At 40.8% G+C, this 17,980-nt stretch overlaps 1 protein-coding gene across 8 annotated transcripts in view; it reads left to right on the top strand.

Moving 5' to 3' along the window:
• Positions 1 to 17,980, top strand: part of LOC142033973 (ephrin type-B receptor 5) — an 82,596-nt gene that overhangs the window by 11,502 nt on the left and 53,114 nt on the right. For 4 of the 8 annotated variants that reach the window (XM_075034660.1, XM_075034659.1, XM_075034658.1 and 1 more), the window contains one exon: positions 9,293 to 9,511. In XM_075034660.1, coding sequence (XP_074890761.1) covers positions 9,418 to 9,511 — 94 coding nt within the window. In that variant the 5' untranslated portion in view covers positions 9,293 to 9,417. Of the gene's footprint in view, positions 1 to 9,292; positions 9,512 to 15,733; positions 15,807 to 17,366; positions 17,504 to 17,980 lie in introns of those variants that run through there. The other 4 variants (XM_075034661.1, XM_075034663.1, XM_075034662.1 and 1 more) reach the window with 4 other exon arrangements.

Below are 17,980 nucleotides of genomic sequence, written 5' to 3'. Positions count from 1 at the left end.
AACATGATTTTAGGGACATACTCTTTACATCACACATCCTTTGTTTAAATACTGTTAGTGAAAAAGTTTATTTCCCTTCCCTTTTTTAATGCCAAAATAGTATGCATCTCTTTCGTTGTTGTTTTCAAACTTGTTCTGTCACAAGATTACTGTGAAATTTGAAGTGTTTACTTAAACTTAGCTCTTGCCAGTTGTACTGGAGAAGGAAATGGCAATTTTCAAAGAATTTTTACTACCACAGAATTTTTTCACCTAGAAGTTAATAATGTGGCCATCTTCAGGGCTACCTAAGTCAAATGCCCTAAATATAAAATTCTGTGCTTAGAATTTTGGAAATACAGCCTTTTACACAGTGCTTGAGAAGGGTTTGCTGCTGCGCCCTAGAGCTTGTAAATTACCTATTTTTTTCCTCTGTGAAGGCTTATGTCTTCCTTTTGTGCAGATAAAAGTATACTTGTTAAAGGTAAATCATACTTGAAGTTGAAAACATTGTGTTTATTTCCACATAGATAAAAGTGCATTGCAAGGATCTGTACACAGTTGTACTGAGAGAAGTTTCCTGAGAAATTAGAGTAAAATTGATAAAAGCACAGTGAAACCATACCCAGTAGGTACAGCTGTTATCTTCTCTTTCCATCAAAGAAGATAAATGTGATGGGCAGGTGCTGATTCTTTTTCTCCGTCTTTCTGCAGTCTCCTTTATTTACTGTATGAAAATTCAAAGGGAGTAATTTCTGTATCACTCCAATTCTTATTATTTTTTAGGAGAGTTTCTACCAGGCAAGTGATGGATAACATACACAACAATGCATTTCTTCACATTTTTCATTCTATAATATTACTAATATTCTAGAGCTGGGATTTTGCTTCCAGGTGTTAATGTTAGAAACTTGAGTACAGTTATCAATGTTTCTTTGAAAAGTACATGAATCACTATAAAAATTGTCAATTAAGTCTTGTGAGGTGGGAAGAGATTTTATTAAGGAGCTTTGTTGTACTTAATATGCATGTAATTCAAGAACCTAATAAGCAGGTGGAAGAAAGAATCTGTATCTTTAATAAAATAAAAATTTTCTAGATTGTAATAGTTTCAAGAGATCCGTGTCCATCTTGTTAGGCATAGCAGAAACATTATGGGGAGATTCTGCAGAAACACAGGGTAGTGGTGAATGAATTTTGGTTAGGAAGATAAACTGGAATCACAAGCAAAGCTGTGAGGCTTCTCTAGCCAAGTATATGTGTTATGGCAGAGAAGAGAGATTTAAAGGAAAGCACTGTGTTTATCTAAAGAAATGCTAACATGGCCACCCGTATGGGTTGGAAGACAGCACAGAGGGTCAGAACCTCCCCAGATACCTTTAGGCTGCACCTAAGGAGTCATCTGGAAGGGCTGTTTAGCTGTCCATATCTCCCTTTTTTAATTAGTGCAGATCTTAGGTACCTACTGAAGATGATTCAGCTCAGTCCACTGACTGTAGAGCTTGTCTGAGTGATTATGCTTCTAATTTGGGCACGCTATCTGAGCCCTGAGTCTTAATAAAAATTCATGAAAATAAGCATCTGTTCCCTTTAAGGGCTATGGAGGTTCTTAACTTGGATCCCACTAGGAAATGTATAGTCAGAGCATGGAAGATCAGCTTCAAGACTCCTGGTGTTTCTGTGGTAAACAAAGAAATTAATCCCTTTCTTTCGAGAACATTCAAAATCAACCTTTGGATTGTCGTTGTAAACTTAAAGAATCCCAAAAGACACAGCCGCAACCCTATTTAGATAATATGTAAGAAACAAATGATCAAGCCAGCTAGTGGAAATCTTTTATGAAGTTGTTGAGGAAGAATTCCTTTAAGCTTAGTTATACATTAGCACCTAGAGCCTTTCTCTGAAAATTAAACTAATAAACTGAATGGTCCATAAAAAATCCACAAGGCTTTGATACATATTCCACTCTCAGATATTTTAAAAATATTTTGGAGTCATTCGAAATAATCTCAAATAGTAACAGAGGATAAAAGGATATACAGCAACTATTGAAATGATTTATATATTCAATTAAACATTTCCCTGTGCTGCTATATGTGCCCCAGTGATAATTTTTTTGAAGAAAAACACATTAACTTCATAATATTCAAACTCTGAGCAGTAAATTATCTGTTGCTCTCCCTCCATTCACTTCCTGTTTGGGGTGTAGAAAGATTTGTATGAATAGCCGTTATTATAATTATTGTCTAAGAAAGAAGATAGGCAGTATTAGGTCATGCTCAAAGTGTTGCACAGGCATTGAGTGACAGGTTTTCACAACAGCATTGTGAGATTTAACCTTGTGAGATGTGTGACCATAGTGGCAAGGGCATCTCAGTGGTGAAGGAGCAGTTATAGTAGGAGAGAACTGGGGGAAATGAGAGAGGAAGGCCTCTTGCTTGATTTATAACACTATCATGGTTCCTTATTTATCATGAATGAGAAGTACTAATTCTATTTTTTGTGCTCTGCCTAAATGCGATGAATCAGTGTGCAGCACAAATTAATTGGAATAGTAGTTTATTGACTCTCCCAGATGTTGTGCTCATTTATCTTTTTAATACTTCTCACTGAGAGATATTAAGCTGTTCTGAGTCCTAGTGCAAAACATGTAAGAGGAGGAAAGACTGTGCCTGCACACGTACAGCATTTACTCTGCCCTGAAGAGTTTTTTTGAGGTGCATTTATTTTGCATCTAGATGCTTTGTGTGAGGAAGAAGTATGACAAATATGAGGGAAATCTGTTGAATCAAGTGTAGCAGAGGGAGGCTATACCCATATAATGATTTCTACTGTGAAATAGGCTTAGAGAAGTCAGTTAACAATGGAGGAAAAAGCATTGTTCCAGTGGGAGGAAACAAGATGATTTGAGAAAGTTCTTGGGATAGTTAAGAAGAATAGAAAGAGTAAAAATCTGGCAGTGTTATGATTTCAGCTTCTGTTAGCAGAACAATTTAAAATACGTAGAAGTACTTTGTTGCATAGGGATAGATATCTTTTCAAATCTGTTGCAAGTTCAAAACAGGGACCAGATAAATTCGTAAAGAGATACTAAGGGGAATGGATTGGGGTATACTCTCTAGCAACCCTAGTCTTTTATTTCTGCATGCTAGAGGAATAGGAGGGAAGTGGACCACATAGAGGCCAGGCTTGCAAGCTGTCTCCAAATACCACCTCTTCCTGGCACTGGAGATAGATAAAACTTGGGTTAGATGGATGTTGATCTGCTTCAGTGTTCTTTCTTGTGTTTTGAAATGTAGTTTGCACTAAAACACGCAGAATTGTTATTCTCTTGACCGCACATTCGAAAACACAAGTGTTCTTGCAATAAGGAAGGCTGTCAGGAGCTCTTAATTAAGAGCTGACAATTTTTATATTGTGTTGACAGCCCTATTGTTTCCATTAGCCTCCATGCCTCCTGGGAATGGGATACTTGGACTGGTATTGGAGTTGGGATTTCTACAAAGTAATGCAGGATGGAACATCCTCTCTGCAGTGGATCAAGCTCCTGTCACCTTTTAGGGAATAGAGTTTTGGAACTGCCCTTAGGTCTCCTGTAGGAATTGGGGGCTATGGGACTAACAGTTCTTCCTACTGCCTCTGGTTTGCTCTACTTTCACAGAACTCAAAGAAACAGCTACATTCCCTACATGGAGAGGAGGGACCTGTCAGGCCATAATCTTTTCTCCAGGAGGCTTGTGCAGTGCCCGAACAATCCTAGCTTTTTTCTTAATCCTAAAGGCATGCCTGAATTCCTCCTGCAGAACCCAGACAGGTGCATGGTTCAGATGAATGCTTAACTGCTATTTGATGTCAGGTTCTGCAGGTGGTACCTGTCAGAGGGAAATAGGGTCAATGTGCATTACTTTCTGATCTGTGTCTACATATTGTCTGCATACTAAGCTAGAACATGCTTCAGCAAAGGTCTGTCTAAAGACTTATGGGTGGAATCAAAAGGATTAGAAAGCAAGGGGTTTTCTTTAACACTTAGGTCCAGCAGAACCTGTGGCCAGCAGAGAAATAATACAGTTTATCTAGTTGTCACTATTCTTTATAGGTCTCAGAGTGCCAGGCAAACCCAGAAGAAAAAAGCAGTCCATTCTAAGGAGATCCTTCTTAGGTTTGTCATGTGAATGACCACCTCCATCAAGGCTCAAGACATATGCCATTGGTGTACTCTAAAATAAGTGACTACACAAACCTAGGAGCAAATCTGCTTCCCTTCTAATAAAAACACATGCACTGATGGAAGACAATTTTGAATCAATGCTGACCCATTTAGCAACACTAGTGCCCTGTGGCTCTTCAGGTATTGTCACTGACAGTGCTTGAACTTTGAGGGAGTCCTTTATTTGCATAAGCAAACTGCTGCAGAGATACTGGCTGCATGAAATACTTAATGTTTGCCACAGTTTAGATACAGGATGGTGTTGTGGTTTCAGCCCAGCCAGTAACAAAGCACCAGGCAGCCACTCGCTCACTGTCCCCCCACCCCAGCCCCGGTGGAATGAGAAGAAAATATAATGGCAGGCTTGTGGGTCGAGACAAGGACAGGGAGGGATCACTCCTCACATATGGTCACGGGCAAAAGACAGGCTCAACTTGGGGAAGAAACAAACTCAATTTAATTTGCTACCAATCAAATCAAAACAAGGATATTAGGAAGTAAAACCCAACCTGAGAATACCTTCCCCTCAGCCCTCCCTCCTTCCCGCCTCAACTCCACTCCCGGTTCTCTCCACCTCCTCCCCCTGGTGGCGCAGGGGAACAGGGGACAGGGGCTGGGGTCGGTTCCTCACACCTTGTTTCTGCTGCTCCTTCCTCCTCTGGGGGAGGAGGACTCCGCACTCGGCCCCTGCTCCGCTGTGGGGTCCGTCCCTCCCATGGGAGACAGCCCTTCACCAACTTCTCCAACGTGGGTCCTTTCTGCGGGCTGCAGTTCCTCACAGTCTGCTCCAGCATGGGTCCTTTCCACAGGCTTCAGCTCTTCCTAAACTTCCTTGACGTGGGTCCTTTCTGCAGGCCGATCTTCAGTCACAGACTGCTCCAGCACAGGCTTTCCCATGGAGTCCCGGCCATCTTGGGGGGCATCCCCCTGCTCCAGTGTGGGCTCCTCCCTGGGCTGCAGGTGGGCATCGGCTCCCCCGCTCCCCTCCATGGGCTGGGGGCAACAGCCTGCCACCTCACCACAGGCTGCAGGGGCATCCCTTCCTCCGGTGCACCTCCTCCCCCTCCTCCTTCACTGACCTAGTATTCGCAGAGAGATTCTAATCCCCCTACCCACTGCAGGTTCTCCTTCTTAAATCTGTTCTCCTACAGGTGTTACCACTCTCACTGAGGGGCTCGACCTGGGCCAGAGGCTGGTCCGGCTTGGAGGCGGGGGAGCTTCAAGCAGCTTCTGACAGGAGCCAGCCCTGCAGCTCCTCTCCTGCTACCAAAACCCCGCCACACAAACCCAAAACAGATGGGCACAGAGCAGCCCCCTTTGTGACAGAAATCTCAAAAGCATAGACCTGTACAAGTGTCAGTTGTCCTAGTATGTATGGGAGCACTGTCGCTATCTGCCCTGTAGCACTGAGCATCATTTGCCTGGAGACTGTACTAAAGTGTTCCAACTACAAGACTGAATTCAGAAAAAGTGAGAAATTGCAGCACTGCTTCTGTCTGGTGAGAAGAAACAGGCTGTAAACAGTGCAAGTTAAGCCAGGCATACTATGTTTCACATTCAAGGCTTTCTAGCTCAAATGGTTTGTGTTTGCAGCCTTGTGTAGAAGAAGCTTTGAGATGCTGAGCAAGAGCTGACTCTCTTCTGTTGAGATATACAACAAAAGAGAGCAAAGAAGATTCTGACTATATATAAAGAAGAAAAAAAAATCCCTAGTAGTGGTTCAGGACTGGAACAGATGCCCAAAGAAGCTGGGGAATCTCTATCCTTGGAGACGTTCAAAACTTGCCTTGACAAGCTTCCCAAAGAAGCTGGTTGTTCAGCTAAGAAACCAGGATTCTTTAAAATACTGGTGATGGTTGTATTCATCTGTCATATTGGGATCTTGAACATAATTAAATTTTGGTAATCCACATACCAGCGATGGTGCCAAAGTAAACAGTCATGATGGCATTGGTGAATAACATAAGGAGATAACCTGGATACTTCTATCTCCTGTCTCTTGGAGCTTGGTACTAAAGCAAAGGCAACACGTAACTGGTCTTTTCTGACTGCTTGGGATCTTCACTGTTTTATAGGGTTGAATTATTAAAAGATATTTGGATCCTCAGGAACTGTCATGATTTTCAGATGCTTTATGATTTTCAGGACTTCCAAGGAGTTGGGAGATCATTCCACTAGCCGAGGAAGTATATGCCCCCAAATGGTTTAGAATCCTTTATGGAAGGGTTAGCATAAGAAGGATTGACAGGTGGTACATGGGTGGCAAGTTCTATGTAGCTGGAAGAGAGAGGATGAGAAGGGATATTTAAGGAAGTTTGTTGAAAGATCCTGTGCAGGGAAGGTGTATTACTTTGCAGTTGGATTTGGAGGAGAATTGGGGGATAGTGGATTCTGTAGCAAGGAGAGGTGATCTGTCTGAGAGTGGTTTTGGAAGAAGTAACAAGCTGAGAAGGCCATGGAAAGGTGCTTGTGTGGACAAGAGAAGAGGGTGGTTTAAAAGTTGGGATGGTTTGAGGTTTCTGTTTAAGTAGTTTGGTGTAGAGAAGAAATAGTAGGAGAACTGAAGAATGAAAGATGAGTGTCTTTGGGTGTAGTCAAATTCTGCACACATCAAGTGCTGGGGGGAAGGGTAGGGCACTGGTTAGCAATTTAGGGGCTTGGTACTCTTTAATTCAGAGAGGCTAGTGCTTCCCTCCTACTCTCCCTTAAATGCTTCCATAATGTTCTCCTCTATCCTTCATTGTGGAGTAAGCATTTTTCATTGAGGTGTGGAAGAGGCAGAATAATAAAAAAATTGACAGATTTACCTTTTTTAACTGCTAAATCAAAGCCAGCTCTTTGGTTTAGCCACAATTTATTTCAGCAAAAAATAATTTTCCAGTCTAATCCAGACAAAGGCTGTATGATGCCTCATGAAGAGCAGTGCAACATTGCTGGGATACAGGGTCTACCAGGGTAAGCTGAACAGACACTGTAAGAGAGATGTGCAGGTAGGGAGGGAAGGAGAAAAATTGGTTTCCTTGGGGCCAGAAATTATTTTGTGTCTGCTTCTTGGTAGCAGGGGTGTTTTAGTTCTATCTGTTTTGTGGTAGGAAACTGATTTCCTCCTCACATATTACCTAGTAATTTCGAGACTTTGGCCTGAGATCCAGCAGCCAGAGCATATTTGGGTTCTGCTTCCTGCTCTGCCACTCATAAGTTATGTGGCACTGAGAAAGCCTGATTTGTGGGCTGTTTTCAAACCTTCTGTAATGAATGTAGTCTTATTGACTGAAATGAAAGTTTTCTTCAGTTTATTTGACCTCAGTTTCTGCATCTGTTTGCCTTCGAAATAAATGTTTGAAAGTCCCCATCTCTCAGGATGTTGGCTGGCCTAAAAAAAAGGCTTTTAGATGTTACATTGTTGTAGACTGACTGGTAGTACAAATGTGGAGTATTTTCATGTCTCCGTGTAATCATGCAGACTAGATTCCAGTGTACCCAGTCTTGTGTTTGGTGGCTCAGGCAGTAGTCTTCAGCCCTGTTCCTGGAGACCACTGCTATGTGGTTGGATAGCTCTTTCTGTAAAGAAGGGGTTTCTGATCATTCAGCCTGGAATTTCTCCTTTTACAGTTTCATCCAGTGGTGTTTTTCTTCTGTGGTGTATACATGCTTCATAAACTAATATGCAGTACCTGTATTATATCAATCCTCCCATTTAATCTTCATTTTTCCTCAAGTATACTTAACTGATTTTATTTTTCTCTTTCCTCATAAATAATGAATCAAGGTTTTTGCTTTTTCCTGAGGTCTTTTTCGTTTCCTTATGTTTTAGTGATGCTCGGTGTGCTTTTGGTTTATCTGTGTTTGGTGCTCTAGGTTCTCATTAGGGACAGTGTAAGAGAGAACTATTCCACCCTGTCCAGTAATTTCTCTCCCTCTTCAGTAAAGCAAATCAAATTGCACTCCATTGCCCTTTCTCATACTCCCTAGGCTGCTTTTTTCTCTGCTATGCCGAACTTGCTCAAATCCCCCATTGCTAGATTTTCAGATAATTGCAGTGAGGCTGCCCCTTTTAATTACAACTCTCTTCTCCCCTATTGCAGCCAAGTTATTGAGCCATTTCTCTGTATTGCCTGAGACATTTTTCCTTCTCTTTAGCTACGCTTCACTGTCTCACTGAAGACATTGAAGTGTTTTCAATGCTCTGCGCAAAGAGCACCTAAAGAAACAAAACATACTGGCTTTTTGCATGTAACCTACATATTACCATGATATTTCTCTCGTGGGCTAAGAATTGGGCAGATGGAACCAGAAATACCTTGCTTAGCAAAATTATTGTGCTGGGCTGAACTAATGCAGTGCTGGATTACGCTACATGCTGCTCCCTGACTGTGAGATAAGCCTTTATGTCAGGTTCTTAATGGTGGTGGTGGAGTTTTGTTTGGTTTTGTTTGGATTTTTTTCCCACTAAAGATAATACATTTGGACTTGTGTGCTTTTCCTGGCTGTAACTATTTGACCTTAAATATCACAATGTTTGCTTCCTCACCTACGACATATTAATGGGAAAAATACTGTCCAGCTTCAATAGTGTTGTACAGTCATAGGCTTAAAGGGACAAATGCCTGCATCTGAAATGCAGTTACAAGTGTGGCAGCAGTGCAGATTTATATTGTCATAAATGATGAAAACTCTTCTGTCAAGGCTACTGCCCTGCAGAGTCCTGAAAAGGCAAAGCATAAATTGTAAGAGACAGAATTTGGAAAGCATACAGGAGAAGTGGAATGGAGACCTTCCAAGAGACATTGCCAAAGATGCAAAGGGTCAGGACTTAAGTAAGAATACAGCCTATATTGTGGGACAGATTAACATTGATCTGGAAACCCCGCTGTCACTGATGCCATGAATGTCTCAAAATCTCTATGTACTGTCAGTATACAAAACAACTGGGACTGAAGACTTGAGGGGTGAGAGATGTGGGTATATGGTAAATACTGGGTCTGTGCCACTCTTTTTCACGTGTATCTCAGAAGTAGTAAATGATGGAGTGGGTGTATAAAAACAGCCAGTTCTGTATTATTGTGACCTGATTTCTGTTTCCACCTTCTGTTTTTTCTTAACCAGTATTTCTGTGGGAAGGCCTCTGTGCTTTGATTTGGGAAGATATTAAAACATTCCAAGAAGTCTCTGACCATTTCAAGGGAGTGGTGTGTGTTTTTTGGAGATGGTGGTATCTACAGAGAATCTTCATGGATTCTAATGCTGGCATCAGTGCAAGAAGAGTGGCAGGAATGGGTTGGCTCTGGGTGGTCTGCTTCCTTCATCTAGTCACCTCGCTAGAAGGTAAGAACAGATTTTATATAATGCAAAAACTTAATAAAGTTTTCTCTAAGGGAAAAGAAGTGTGCTCTCCAGTATGCTTATCCTAGTCCAGATGAGCATTGAGCGCATGTCTTTCGGTGTGATGGTTGATCACTATCTCATGAGATGTAAAAAGATATTAGTATTGTTTCTAGTGGGACAGGCAAACCCTCTTATGAAGGACCATTAATGAACATTCCTACTAGCTATCTCAGAAGCAACAGTCCTAAAGAATAAAACTTTTGCCCTGGGAATAAGCTCCTTGTTTATGCTTTGTGTGTATTTGATGCTTGTGTTCCTGCTCTTCCACCATGTTTGTTTTGTGAAACAATCTTTTGATGCTTATGCTGTTCTACAAGGCAGCATCCAGTGGGCTGAAATCAGGAATTTTTGTCTCTGCCATCTGAGCAGCTTGCCTCATATAATAGATATGGAGAGAATGCTTTGCATTAACAAGAAGAGGCAGTTTGTGTTCAGCCAGCAGAGAAGAGGAGGGAGACAGCAGTGAAGACAGGATAGAGAAAAGGTGGGTAGGGGAAAACAGAGGCCAAGAAAACTGTAGAAGAAAGAGCATATGATAGGAAGGAGGGTGATGAGAGCAGGAGGTAAGATGAGAGCTATGGGAGAGAGTTAGAGAAGGGCAGAGGTATTGTAAACAATCCTCTTGTTTGTTCCAAGAAATATCCTTGCAGCTACATGTGCTCAATGAACTGCACAGCTTTGTGATGAATGTTCATCTCTTGCATATGTGAAAGCCTCTGAAAAAAAAGGCTTGTTTTTTTCTTATTAATAATGAAGAGGAAACCTTGTTGAAGCATCCCTTCTCTTAATAGGAGGGGAAGGGAGTGGGAGGGAGTTCAGAGAGGAAATAATTGATGTAAGATTATAATACAAATTCTTAAATCTCTGCAACTCTGTTAATTGCTGATTTAAAAAATGATTTTACAGAGTACTATGTTATTCCTTAGTATAACTGGTAGAGGAACTGAGGTGGAAGGGGAAGAGAAAATGTCCATTCTTTGCAAATATGTAGTATCTCAGTGATGCCTGTAGGAACGGATGTTTTTGGATTACAGAGATCACTCCTGTAAGTTTGTAGAGAGAAAAGAATTTAGAAAACACTGTGTGATACAGCTTCACAGATCACATGGTTGAATTGCCTGGATTAAAATAGGACAATAAAATTCTGCCTGTGGAGATGAAGCAGTAAAGGTGCCCATGAGCTGAATTTCAACTCTCAATTCAGAGTCAGGGGAGTCAGCACCTTGCATTGTGACTGTACTACATGGTCCTAGGATTGCACTCCAAAGCTAATTTGCATCTCAGAGGTAAGTATTTTTGTTGTGGTCAAAAGTCAAAGAAGAATTATACATTAGGGGAAGGAAAGTCTGATGATAACTACCAAGTTACCCATAAGGAAGAAAAAAGGCCCATGGCCATTTTGTTGACTCATTATTATACATAGTAGAAACTTGAACTTCAGGTTTCACATTTAAGTTGAAAAATACAGGGAATATCCAGTTCGGTCTTTAGTTTTTGTAAAGGTTTCTTAGAAGTTTTAGATGGTGTCTAAAATATGTCTTGCCTCTAACTGAAGGGGATTGAGTGACTGGGAAAATCAATCAAGGTAATTCTTCTTCCAAGTGTTTCTCAGGCATTTGAGTTAGATTTAAACAGTATGAATGTAAATCACTTTTTTCCTCAAACTAAGCTTTTTTTGAAATTTTCTAACAGGAGAAAAACAATATTGATAAAATCTTAATGTAAATTGTTTAGAAAAGAAAGAGAAGCTATAGAGAGGGGAAGAAAAGTAGACAAAGTATTCAAACCATCTTTCTATGCATTCTGAAGAGAGCAAATATTTTTTATGCAGAATGCTTTTTAGATACAAGGAAGGCAGTACCCTTTTACAGGACCTAATGGGACTTTAAACCCTTTTAGGACTCAGAAGTAAGGAAGTTCTTGTAAGCAATTGAAAATGTTTTTGTTGTTGTTGTTTTTAATACATAAAAAGGAATCATTAGGCTGAACTTATTTGATACAGATCTAGTATTTGGACACACTGATTTCACTAGGAATGAGTATATCTGTCCAAAATTTTCCAGGCATGATTTTTAGACTAGAAAAAACCTGCATGGGAAGCATAAGGGGAAACTGTTTTGCAAACAGAAGACATTTCTAAATGTATTATTTTAGCTTTATAAAAGGAAACAAGATTGCATTTCCCAATGTTTATGGCTCTGCAAGAGTTTTTGAGGTTTTAGTTTGGGGAGCATTATTTTTGAGCTACACACTGGGTGAAAAAATAGATTTTTTTCCTTTTTCTCAAAAGTACATAAAGAAATACACAGAAATTTTATTTCTGTGAGTATCTATATATGTATGTAATTACTGTCTACAGTTTAACATTTTTGTAGGTTAACCTTTCTGATTGTAAAAGTTAATGAAGCATAGAATTAAAGAATGCCTGATGGGCTACAGTTAAAATAGCTGAGAACAAGTGATAACTTGCTAATGAAATAGCTCTTACTAGGGCAGAGAGTTGAATTTTCTGTGGAATATTGGTTTTGCTTTGACTGAGTTATAAATGTTTACAGCTGTAAACACAAGCAGAGTTCATTTTGCAGAACTCATTAAATATGTTCCAAAGGAATGATGTTTTCTGCATGTGAGTGACTGCATTTATTTTGCAACAAACTCTCCAGCCAGCAGAATGGCTGGACAGCCTTTCTTAAATATCATCCAGAAGTTCAAGATATAGTGAGGATTATTATTCTGCTTTGATAGAAACTTTTTGCATTAAAAGTTTCTCCTTACCAAAAGGGAATATGCAAGAAAAAGGTTGTGAGGTCAGGCATTCTTATTTCATTTTTTCCCCTATCTTTTCTACTAGCTGGTTGTCATCTTGGGCTATTGAAAATAATGTACTGATTGCTCAAATTGGCTTGACTTTGAAGTGCAGGAAAACTATACTTTCCTCAAAGGTAATCTTCAGAGTAAAAAATACCATTGATTTTTGTTTTATTATATACAAAGAAAGGTTTAAATGGATGTTATTTTACTTCAGGGGAAAAAGTCAAATTAGCTTTTTACTTCAGTTGCTTGTGAATCACATGAGTTATTAAAATCCTAGCAAAGGTTTTCTGTTATGTTCTTCCTGGTTCGTTCCTGACAGTTCTCTGCATGCCAAAATCTTTGCCACATGCTTGGAAAGCGCAGGGCAGAGGAATCTCCTATTGTAGACATTCAGAAGGTGAATGGTACTGGGCTGGATCTGCAGCCTTTTTGTAAGGGGAGGGGTGTTTGGGTTATCCCATCAGTCAGTCTCAGCAGCTCCGCTTGATTTGGTTTGTCCCACAATAGATTTCTCTGTAGTCCCTCTGCTAGGACATCCCCATTCCCAGGTATGTACCATAGCCCTGTGTTGAAACTGTTCACAAGCTGCAGGCTAGCTCTTGCTGCTTGGAGGCCAGTAGCACAGTAGAAGCTATTCGTGCTGCAACTAACACTGTTTATATTCAAAGCTAATTAAAGCTTCAAAGAAAAGGAACAGCGTTCTTGTAATATACGGTATCTGGGACATTCAGTATATGCTTCATTGAAACCTTGGAAGACCCAAGCTCACTTTTTAATGTTTATGAAAAAAAATAGGCAGGAAAACATAGATAAACTTTAAAAATCTTACTGTACTGTCATCAAAAGTAGCCAGTTTGATGGCAGTGGCAATTAGATAAGTTCTAGACTCAATAGTGGGTGTTTGCAGACTGAATCTCTTAAGCTGTGGAAGAATACCTATTATATTGTATTACTAGGAAAGTTGTAGATAATAGTTTAATTTGATTGCATATACAAAGTTGAAACTAAGCATTTAATGTCATTTTTTTTTACTTCCTGATGTCTGCATTTCCTGACATTAGCAGAGGAATTAGTGCAATATGCTAATCCTGGCAGTTTCCCTAGACCTTTAACAAAAGAATAGGGGAAGTAAAGAGAAAAATACACAGTCATTCACAAAGCTTAAAAGCTATGCTACCTTGCAAATAGCTGTGTATTTCTATATCCTCAACCAATTGGCTGTCATTTCTCTTTCACAGATGGTACATAACTCCTGATTGGGGGGTGAGAATTCCTCCATGCAGATGACAACTTTGATGTTCTGATAGTGTCAGCATTTTACTCTGACATGACAAGTAGTTAAAAAATATTATACTTCATGGAACTCACTAAATACATATCCCATTGGCTCCAAATAACTTTTTTTATTAATTGCATTAGAGTACAGAAGTAATACAGGAACATTCATTGCAGGAATGGCTTCACAATACGGCTTTATCCAAGAAAAAAATCAAACTCCTTTGTCTCATATAGGTTGGTTTTGTATATATTCTCTTATATTAGGAGGCATATTTTATAACTCTGTAGCTTTTTTTTCATGTTAAGTCATAGCTGAACTGTAAAAAAAAGACATTTTTTGTTAAAAAGTACCAGCAATCTTTGTATTAAGTAGTTATGAACAAGTGGGATTTTTTGGCTATTTTTGTTTGATTTTTTACTTGTTTCATCAACTCATTCTTGAAAAATAAAATAGTTGTTACAGTTGCATATGTCACTAGCCATTGATATATTACTTGCTTCACCACAATAGCTGTTTAGTTTTGGAAGAAGTTCTAGTGTATTTAAGGCTTCCCAAAGGTTTCACTGTATTCTGTCTCCAAGTGATAGCCCCCATATATACATATATTTGTTCAGTTGCATGATAAAAGGCTCCTCTCCCCACACTCTAAGGAGCACAGAGGAACAATGAAAGGCAGGGGAACCTAAATAACCTAATAGGGAAATCAGCACCCTGTCCCAGCTTCTCCCAGGACTATCACAGGAGTGTGATCAGCCTGGTGAGTGGGTTCCATTAAGATAAGTCAATGGAAGTGCTCTCTGAAACACCTTGCAGTCTGTTGAGGGGGGTTACTGCCAGCAGGGGCATGGGACTTGTTATGGGATGTAGAGAAGGTCATTTGGGGCTTCTGCAAAACTTATTGTGGGTTATTTAGGGGAGGAACAATAGGTGGGGAAAGGGGTTGAGGTGGTTTTGGGCAGGATCAAGTGTGAGAAAATAGAGTGATAAAGGGTCAGTCATGTGTAAACAGGCTGCTGGTCAGTACATCGGTTAGGCCTTGACATGCACCTGATCACCGCAGTCTATCCTGTCTTGTTATTAAATTCAATTTTTTACTAGTTACCTGGGTGAGGAGGCTTTATTTTATGTGTATGTCTGTGTTTAAATGCCAGCAGCTGGAGTCGAACCATAGGTCATAGGGGACCATGTGTCAGTGCTGCCAGCAACTGGAGAGCCCGGAATGGATGAAAATCAAGTGCCAGGAACTCAAGTTGGACCACAGGTCATAGGATCTGTGCATTTGTGGTGCTAGCAACTGGAGTGAGTGAGCTTATATGAGCTCTGATCTCTAGCAAATGTCAAGCCAGACTAGCTGGTTAGTAGAGTAAATGGGTTGGGAAGCCAGGGAGAGACCAGAGAGTCTGGGGGATGAATGAGACACCTCTTTGTATGTGTGTGTCTCTGTGAGTGAGACAGCCGGAGGAGCTATCTTCTGAGGGCATCAGGTGGTCCAGGCCAACTACTGGGGAGACCATAAGTTCTGGGGGTTCTTCGGGAGTCCTGTCTGTATATTGTGTATCTCCGTGCAACCGGAGACAAGACGATCCAAGGGCCACCTCCTGGGTAGGCCGAGTGTCTAAGGCCAGTTACTGGAGGAATCTGTAGTGTGTGTGCCTGTGCATGTGTTTGTATGTGTAAGTGGGGTTCTGTGGAGTGGAGCAGCACTACAGCAACTGGCTATGGGCCTTGGGGGTTCACATGTCCAAGTGCCAGCAACCTAGAAGAACAAGAATCCAGGGCCAGCTACTGGGTAGACTGCATGCCTAAAACCAGTTCGTAGAGGATCAATAGCATGCCTGTGTGTGTGTGTGTGTGTGTGAAGGGACCTATCAGTGAGTGAGAGTGATCTATCAGTGAGTGAATACTAGGAACAGGAGTGGGGCTGCAAGCTTGAGGTGCTTATATGCACAGGTGCCAGCAAATGGGGATACCACAGATCCAGAGATCAGCTACCGGAGACTGAATGTTTAAGGACAGCTATTGCAGGGATCCATACTGTATATAAATGCATATATATTTCCCACTAACAGACCTTCATCCTGACCAGCCAGAAAGGGGAGCAGGATGAGGCCATTGGTGGTGCTCTTTCTGTTTGCATGACTGGTGAGTGTTTCTGTCTGTGTTGATCTTCGTGGCTGGCCATTTGTTTATGTGCAGTGCCTACATGTGTTTGTGTGTGTGCCTATTGGGAATACCCACTCAGCCTTGCTGTTCATTGGACCTGGGGACATGGAGGTGCAGCAGCCTTGCTTATGTGAGGTTACTGGATTTGGCAGCCCCTGACAGTATTTTTGCACAAGCCCAGAGAATGCTTTCTCTTTCCAGCCCTCTTAGAGAGCATTCACAGTATTCCTACTTGTTCATGTTCAAGGCATGATCATACAAGGCAGAATAAGCCCATTAATATTTCAGTTGTTTTCAAGAAGTCTGTTAAGCCAGAGAGCTTTGCTGCTTGGGGCATTCAGCTGTGTAGCAAAGCAAACTCCCTGAATGTTACCTTTTACCCTAGTGCCCTTTGCCTTATCTGCCAATGTACATGTGCATTTGGATATATTCAGAATCCAACTGGAAAGGCCTTGAGCAACCTAGTGTACTTTAGCCTGGCCTTGAGAGGTGTGTTGATCAAGATGACCTCTATACCTCCCTTCCAGTTTGTTTCATTCTGTGATTCTATCATCTGATCATTCTTAGCACCAGCTTCTCATTGCACAGGTAAAGGGATTCTTTTGCTGTCTTCTCAGGATCAACCCTCTTCTCAGTGGCTATAGTTTGCCTAAACTTGGGTTGTATAATTCCCTCTTGCACCACTCCATTGTTAAGACACTGAGGACAAGTGTTCTTCAATCCAGAAAGCTGTTAGGCCATCTCTGCAATCCAGAAAGCTGTTAGGCCATCTCTGTCTTCATGAAGGTTGTCCAAGGGTCAATCATCCTTGGGTGAATTGTCATCCTCTTGCATCAGGGGTACATTTTGCCTGTAACGCAAACACTAAAGTGTCCTGCTTGAAAGTATAGGCTAACCAAAATCTGAAAATCATTAACATGCCTATTCTGAACAGCCTGATCTGTAATGGCAACTTCCAACCTCTGCCCAGTTGATCTTGATGTTGTGCAGCCCAAGAGATTGGTTTATGGTGTAAGTGTAGACTGGTACTAGCATAAGTCTTTGGGATTTTTTTTCACCCTTTCTGGCCTGCAAGAACAGAGGATGCAGAAATGAGAGTGTAGTTAATTCTGAATTTTGTTTTACGAAGAATGTAATGAATCTATTTGACTCTGCTATAAAAGATGATTTTTTTTTTTAGTTTAGGGAAGACATATACAGGAGAACCTCTCATCAGCTATTTTTCTCTTCTTTGAACTAAAATAACAGTCTTAATAAGAAATTGGAATCTCATTCTTCAAAAATGTAAGATTAAAGCAGGAGTCGAAGAAGAATTGTCATCATTTCATGTGTTTAAAAGCCTCCAGATTGCTCTGATACCTTGCTTATTCCTCATTTTTAATCCAGAGTGGAATATTGTTCTGTTGATACTCTGAGGTCACCTTAATAAGTGTTGTCTCTAGCAGCATCATAGACTGTTCCAGGCCTGGGTCTGATCTGATCTTGCAAGACCCTTGATTTTGAGCAAGATAGAAAGGGTGAAAGCCATTTTTCTTCCAGGTAAATTCAGCTGAAAAGATCATTGCTATCTGCACTGAAGAGCAGCAGAATACTGGTGTGGCCCAGCACACTGAGGATGTGGAATGCTACATCAGTACTAAAAAAGAGGCAAAGTGAAGGCTTATACCTGTACACTGGTATGTAGTCATTCATACTGTTAAATTATTAGCACAGTCATGGGTTTGGCCAATGCCAACTAACCTTCTAAACAGTGCCTGGGCATAGGTCAGAGGTTAGGATGGACCAAGAACCATTCCTGAGAGATGGTTTGGATGCAACCATATACTTCTGTGGGGTTGGAGTTTTTAGCCATGTGAACATGAACCATACTGTGCCTGTTGTCCTCAGACTTAGAGAGCAGTCTAACATCTTGTTAGATTTATGAGTGTACATGCAGCTAGTGTGACTGCAGATCTGATTCAAGGCGTATAGCCAGTAGGAGAGGGAGAAAAAGAAGAAAAATAGGGACTTTTGACTATAGGTGACCAAATGAGAATTATGCACACAATGTTCTTGTGTACTTTTATTATTTTTCTAATGCTTCCTGACTTAAAATACTCACTGTGAGAGTTCTGTCTGCTTCAGGCTGCCTGTATCTGTTTGCCTGTGAAATA

Source organism: Buteo buteo, chromosome 8 (genome assembly GCF_964188355.1).
Source record: "Buteo buteo chromosome 8, bButBut1.hap1.1, whole genome shotgun sequence".
In the NCBI taxonomy this organism is placed as follows: Eukaryota; Metazoa; Chordata; class Aves; order Accipitriformes; family Accipitridae; genus Buteo; species Buteo buteo.
This window is presented reverse-complemented; position numbering and strand designations above follow the sequence as displayed.